This window comes from Telopea speciosissima, chromosome 10 (assembly GCF_018873765.1).
Source record: "Telopea speciosissima isolate NSW1024214 ecotype Mountain lineage chromosome 10, Tspe_v1, whole genome shotgun sequence".
Classification (NCBI taxonomy): Eukaryota; Viridiplantae; Streptophyta; class Magnoliopsida; order Proteales; family Proteaceae; genus Telopea; species Telopea speciosissima.
This window is the reverse complement of record NC_057925.1, coordinates 19692836-19700526: the sequence shown is the minus strand read 5'-3', so window position 1 is coordinate 19700526 and position 7691 is coordinate 19692836. Positions and strand designations below refer to the sequence as shown.

At 40.7% G+C, this 7691-nt stretch overlaps 1 protein-coding gene across 1 annotated transcript; it reads left to right on the top strand.

Moving 5' to 3' along the window:
- Positions 1-1145: 1145 nt before the first annotated feature.
- LOC122643388 (UPF0481 protein At3g47200-like) lies at positions 1146-2190 on the top strand. The gene is made up of 3 exons (XM_043837012.1): positions 1146-1152; positions 1269-1868; positions 1955-2190. The coding sequence occupies exons 1-3, from the start codon at positions 1146-1148 to the stop codon at positions 2188-2190; spliced, it is 843 nt and encodes a 280-aa protein (XP_043692947.1).
- The last annotated feature ends 5501 nt before the right edge of the window (positions 2191-7691 follow it).

Sequence of the window (7691 nt, the reverse complement as noted above, 5' to 3'; positions counted from 1 at the left end):
TTTGTGGAGCCATAAATACAATAGACCCTGATGCCAATAACTCTTTATACTTTTCTTGGAACTACATCCCTCTAAAATCTGCCAAGGGTAAGACCATATTAATGAGTTCAACAAAGAGAAAAACCAGAGACACAAAAACAACTACTACAGGAATTCCTATGCAATACCAAGCTTGTTGAGAAAAGCACAGTAAAAGAACTTTCTACTTTCAGTCATCATATAAAATGCAAATGCAAATGTAAATGTACCATTGCAGTAATAATATTAACTGAGCCTTTTGTTGTGTGTTTCAGTGATGGCCAACAACAATGAAAGACGCGTTTCTGTTTCAATTGATATGTCCGAGAAGAGGAAGGTGGTCATAGAAAGCAGAGGCAGTACCGAGCCTGACATTATAGTAGATGAGCATGAATGTTCTGCGGTGATCACAGAGACTTCAGGGTCCTGTCCACAGTGGTTGTTGCCCTTACTATGTGAGCAAGAAACCGCTCATCAACCTGAAACTAGGGCTGGAATAGATAAGGTTCCAGCAATTCTACGGGACACTGAAAAAAACAAGGACTGCTTTGATCCCATGGTGGTCTCCATTGGTCCTTATCACAGTCAGGACAAAGATAAAGATGGGAACCCAAAGTTTGCACAAGTGGAGAAGCTCAAGGCTTCAATAGCAAAGGAGTTCATTGGTAGAGAGAGTGAAAAATTAGTCAAATTTGATGAGGTGTCTCACAATGCAAGGGCTTATTATGACAAGAATTCGACAGCAGATTTAAGTGCTGATCAATTCACACACATGATGTTCTATTAGAGAAATATTAGAAATATTAGTATTAGAATAAGAGAAGGATCCTCCATCCTTATCTCAACAACACTTTAAGTAAGTAGTTTAGTTATATTAGGAATAAAATTCATAATCTTATGCAATCTTCAATGTATCTCTCTCAATCTTCCATAAATGGTAAATATCATATTGTAATCCTTTATATTTGGAATGTGTACGCGTATAATAGGTGATTGAGTTTCCAACATGTGGATTCCTTCACCCATATATACTCCTACTATTATAGGTAAGTAGTATCTCTTATATTAGGTAAGTAGTTTCTCTTAGCCCTATATATATGAGGCCCTTTCTTTGTAATCATTAAGGTATGCAAGGTATGCAAGCATAATGAAAATCCTTTTGATATTGTTCTCCTTCCATGTTCCATAATTTATCAGTTCTAATATGTTCCTGGATGGTTGTTTTGTTCTACATTTCATTGATTGTGTAGTCAATGACAACCACAGGGATACAAAGATGAAGACTAATCAAATAGCTTTCGCATCAAGGGACTTGTTCTTGCTGGAGAACCAACTGCCCTTTCTGGTTCTTGAGGCATTAATGAGCTTCAGACACAGAGAAAAGTATTGGCAAGATCTCATCCACAAATTTGTAAAGATGCCACTTAATCTCGAAAGCAATACATCTCCAGAGAATGAAGATTATAAGCCTGCTCACCTCCTTGACCTACTGCACAAGAAACTCATTGGTCATGATAATGATCAACACAGAAAATCTGAACCTTCAAAGAAGAGCAATGATGGTAAGCACACATTTCGTTCAGTCTTTGAGCTTAAAAAATCAGGGATTGAGTGCAAGAGGAGCGAGGGTGGGAGCTTAAGAAATGTTTATTTCATAAATGACTGTATCGGTGGAGATCTGGTCCTTCCTCATATTGTCATTGATGATCTAACAAAGTCAATACTATTGAACTTGGTAGCTTATGAAGCAAGCCCTGATGGTCCCAGTGACTATGTGGTCACCTCATACATTGTTTTACTGGATGCACTTATTGATAGTCCTGAAGACATGAAGGAGCTGAGATCTAAGGGTATACTCCAAATTTACTTGGCAGTGACCAACAAGTGGCTGATCTTTTCAATGAATTGGCAATCAACTTGGTGCCAAGTCCTTCAGAATATCTTGAAGTTAAGAGAAAGATTGAGAAGTACAACAAGAACAAGATTTCTATATGGATGACTGACTTTCGTCAGACACATTTCAGTAGCCCCTGGACTGTTGTTGCCTTCTTTGTTGCACTTACTATTATCATTCTCACCTGTGTGCAGACCTACTATGCCATCAAAGGAGACAGAGGCGAAGGAGAACGGAAAGCTCCAACTCCCTCAAGGAAAATTCACTCCTTTGGCTAGCTAGTATCTAATTTGGTCATCACAAAATAAAATTCTCAAGCTCTGTCTCCATATGATGTGTTCTTGGCTTAGGTCTATTTGAAACTTTCTCCAACCATTGGAACTGCTTCTTTATCTTCTTTCTTGCGTGGATTCCGTGTATTTTTAAGTTTCTTTTAGTGTTTGAACCTAGAAGTTTACATATCCAACAAACCAAACTTTGAGTTGAAAAGGTGTAAGTTTCTGTATTCTGTTTTACTTGACATGGTGCATAAGCATTGTTCATGCACAAAATTATTTCTTTCAGACAAGTTGTTCTTGTACTCTTACTTGGGGAGTCCCCTATATTACACTTCATGTGTAATTAATTATATCAATATATGCTTCACTTTTATTAATTTGCAGTTTCAGCTTCATAATTATGATATAATGGTCGCATTATTTTAGAATAATTGTGTCAAGGTAAGAGAATTTTATTCATATTACGTAGTTGGGTTGAGTAGACAAGACAGATCATTTGCACAAATTAGGAAACTCCATTTGTTGCAACACATATCAAGTAACTCGTTTAATTATTTCTGCTAGGGGCCTCCAGATTCAGCTCCTTTGATCCTTTTGTATTTATCTTTGTTTCGCAGATGATCCTGTTGGTCAAAACAACGGTCCAGGGAAAAACTATGGTTCCTTAGGGAAACCAATATACAGAAAAATTAGGGTTTTGCACGCCCTGGGTTATCCCATGGTGTCCCATGGGTGCCCCATGAAATTTTAGGGTTTCCTATGGTCGCCCATGGGAACCCTGGTGCATCCCTATTAGGGTTTCTCCTTCCCTATTGTGTCCCACAAAATTAATTATCACAATAGGGACCGAGAAATTCATCTCTAGTCCATCACATGGCAAGAGGGATCCATCTCATACTCGAATGCGCAGCGGAAAATAATCGATTCGAGTTTCTTTTGCATCCCATAAATATTAAATAAAAAAAACTGAAGGAATTAATCAAGAACTGCTAATTTGGTGAGCCGTAAGTGTTGCTCCTCCAATAGATAGTGGTTCTTCTTCCAAGAAGCACTCCAAGCAGACAGATCTGAACCTCCAATGGTGCTACCAAGGTTCTCTAAGCCAATCCGAATATTTCTCCAACCAGATCTGGGTTCCTAAAACCCTAGCTCTCAAAATGAGAGAGCAAGAAGAAGAAATCACAAGAGAGAGAGAAGGAGAGCCAAAACCGTGGGAGGGGGTGGCTGTGAAAATTGTGGAAGCCTGCCTCCCCTCCTGCGTTTTGGCTTCTATTTATAGAGGGTCTCTAAAACCCAGATGGGAAGAATCCCTGTGAGAGTCTGACACTCTCTCTCCTGATTTGTTCTATCTGTTTATCACAGATAGCCTCTATCTGTTTATCTCAGATAGGCGTTATCTATTTATCTCAGATTGGCTTTATCTGTTCATCTCAGAGTCCTTTGTTTGGTGAAGAAGCAGAATCTAATAGGGAAAGTATTAATTAATTACTTTATTTAATATTTAATGGATAATTACAAATTGCACCATATCCATTAATTAAATAAAGTACTAATTAAAATAGCAAATTCCAAATAACTCCCTATATGATAACTATTTATCATATACAACCCCCCCACTAATCAACACCATCATTATGGAATCTAGGGCATGTACACATGTACTGCCAAACCCCAATCCATAGTACATGTCCATGTCCATATACGAGCATCTGTGCATCTGATCGGGTCCCGCAAAACTCGATTAAACACAATAAATAATGTATCATTTTATGTAAAATAGATTTTGTAAAACCATTTCCAAAATGGCACTGGATCCAGATTCTGATCCGACCATGCACAGACAGTCTCTATCTTGGTGTTCCCCAATCAGGCAGTGATGACCGTGTTGGATAACTCCTTTACTCACAAAGTGTTCACGCATTCCTAGAACACCGGCTTTGACTTGCTTGAGTCTCAGTCATTGATAAACCAAAGAATGCGGTCACACTTTGTAGCGACAAGGTTCCCTCAGGCATAGGGTGTCAGTGACACATGTCTATCCCTTCCTACAATTGGCAGTAATACATGAGGGAATCAACAAAGTAGATTCTTCGCCAATGCACACATCAAACATGTGAGCACTCGCATTCGTACCTTGACATCGCATGTCTAGGCATACCCAATGCTACGACCATATGATAAGGGTGTCTAGCCCAAACCCTTGTCGTGACTACCATTTTAAGTAAAACTTAGGGACACATAATGCTCAAAAAGATTATATCGCATGTGATAATATTAAACTAAAATGTATAAATGTTCAATACAAAGGTGAACCAGGTAGAACCAGACCGAACCGGGTTTGATGGACACACACTTATCCAATAATCTCCCACGTGTACATCAAAGCCAATTCCCCATGCATTTTAAACCCATGCCCTCCATGTGTTTCTCAAACACTCCTGGTGACAAACCCTTTGTCATGGCATCAGACACATTTTCAGTTGTGTCCACTTTGGAGATACTCACGTCGCCCTGCTGGATAATCTCTTTGTTGAGGTGATACTTCCGCTGCACGTGCTTGTTCCTTTGATGAGCCCTAGGCTCCTTAGCTTGTGCAATGGCCCCTCTGTTGTCACATAACAGGGGAATGAGGCCCTTGACAAGGTCAGGGACTACCTCCAAATCTGATAGGAATTTCCTCAGCCAAACACCTTCCTTTACTGCATCACAAGCTGCAAGGTATTCTGCTTCGGTAGTAGAATCGCCTGTAAACTTTTGTTTCGCACTCCTCCACACAATGGCACCACCACCCATTAGATATACCATCCCAGGCATGGATTTTCTGCCATCCTTGTCAGTTTGGAAGTCCGAATCTATGTGTCACAACACTGACAATTGATCAGATCCAAAAACCAAGAAATATTCCTTAGTCCTTCTCAGGTACTTAAGGATATTCTTGACAGCACTCCAATGCTCGCGTCCAGGGTTAGATTGATAATGACTTACCATATCTATTGCATAGCAAATGTCCGGCTTCATACATAATATAGCGTACATAAGACTCCCTACTGCTGAGGCATAGGGAATCCTCTTCATCTCTTCAATGTCAGTTTGAGACTAAGGACATTGAGATCTGGAAAGACTGACTCCTTGTCTAAAGGGAACACTTCCCCTCTTGGAGTTCTCCATGCTAAATCTGGCCAGGACTTTATCTATATAGGTAGCCTGTGACAAGCCTAGCATCCTTTTCTGGCAATCTCTTACGAGTTTGATCCTAAGGATATAACTAGCTTCACCAAGGTCTTTCATCGCAAACGTTGTGGATAACCACTGTTTTACTGATGAAAGAAAACTTACATCGTTACCAATCAGTAATATGTCATCTAAGTATAAAACAAGAAAACATACCACCCTCCCACTGATCTTCTTGTAAACGCATGGTTCATCCATGTTTTGATCAAAACCAAACGATTTGATTGATTGATCAAACCTGATGTTCCAGCTCCTGGAAGCCTGCTTCAGCCCATAAATGGACCTCTGCAATTTGCACACCTTTCTTTCGTCCTCCAAGGAAGACAACCCCTCTGGCTATTCCATGTAGATTTTCTCTTGTAGGAACCCGTTCAGGAATGCAGTCTGCACATCCATTTGCCAGATTTCATAATTCAAGTGTGCGAAGATAGCTAATAAAATTCTGATGGATTTCTTCATCGCCACGGGTGAAAAGGTTTCCTCATAGTCTATACCCTATTTCTGGGTATAGCCCTTTGCCACCAGTCTCGGTTTGAATCTCTCGACCTTTCCATCTGCGCCCTTCTTCCTCTTAAAGATCCATTTGCATCCAATTGGCTTGACACCAAGTGGTGGATCGACTAGAGTCCAGATCTTGTTGGAATGCATCGAATCGATTTTAGAGCGCATTGCCTCCAGCCACCTAGTGGCATCAACATCCTTTAGAGCCTCAGAGTATGTTATCGGATCATCATCCGATTCAACCGATACCATGTGGAACTCTTCCATTGTTTCCTCTTCGGTTAGAAGAGTAAGTCTAGTGGGTGGTCTAATAGTCCTCCCACTGCGTCGAGGTTCTTCAGGTGTTGGTATTTCAGCGGGTATGTTAATTGGTCTCACTTCTAGGAGTGACGTTTTTGAGCCATCTGATAGCTCCTTAATGACTACTGGTTCAGATAGGGGTGTCAATACCCAACCCGAACCGATGAAACCGGCCCGAACGAGCCCGGACCACACCGGACCGAACTCTTAATGGTTCGGGTTCGGTTTGTGGATCCAGAGAGGCAAACAGTTTGGTTTGGTTTGGGCTAGCCCGACGGTGCACTGGTAGCCCGAACCGTTAGGCCCGAACCCAAACCAAACCGACCTAACCCGATAAATAAGTAAATCAATAAATGCCTAATGCCCCATTGCCCCCTAAATGTATTGTGATAGTTTCTCACTTTATCTCATATGCTTTGTTAGTGATTACCCAACCAATTGTATCCAGAGGCCATAGGACATAGGATACAAAGATGCATTGTATTTGAAATATTTTATGTACTTAAAAGAGAAAGAGAAGAAAAATTAGCTCTAATCGGACCTCACTAGTTATATAAAATCGGTACCAAACCGATATCAACCCGTTATCATAAACCAAAACCGACACAAAACCAAACCGCACTGAAACCGAAACCGCACCGACACCGAACATTTCTTAATGGTTTGGTTTCGGTTTCTATAAAAGTCACACCGAAACCGAAAAGCCCGAACCGGCCCATTGACACCCCTAGGTTCAGACCTCTGGGTCATCATTTCTTCCTCCAGAAATATGACATGTTTACTTACAATGACCTTTTAATCAACCGGGTCATAGAAATAATAGCCTATCGTGCCTTTGGGGTAGCCTAAGAAATAGCATCTTGAAGTCCTGGATTCCAACTTGTCTGTCTATTGTTTTTGCACATGTGCTATGCAACCCCAAATCCTAAGGTGTTGAATACTGGGCTTACGCCCTTTTCACAACTCAAAGGGTGTCTTGGCTACAAACTTGGATGGAACCCTATTCAAGATATATATCGCTGTTTCTAATGTGCACCCCCAGAAAAAGAGAGGCAGCTCACTATAAGTGAGCATCGTCCGGACCATATCCAACAGAGTCCGATTGCGTCGTTCGGATACACCATTTTGCTGTGGTGTGCCAGGATTAGTTAGTTGACTAACTATCCCTTGTGATATGAGATAATCTTTAAATTCATCCGATAGATACTCCCCTCCACGATCTGATCGTAAGGACTTGACGCGTTTGTCGAGCTGTCTTTCGATCGCAGCTTGGAATTCTTTGAATTTATCAAAGGCCTCCGATTTCCTACGCATCAAGTATATGTAACCATATTTAGAGTAATCATCGGTGAATGTGATAAAGTACTTATACCCATACCTTGCTTGTATGTTTATGGGTCCACACACGTCAATGTGTATCAACTCCAACAAATCTGTGGCTCTAGTACCTTTATTACGAAAGGGTTTCT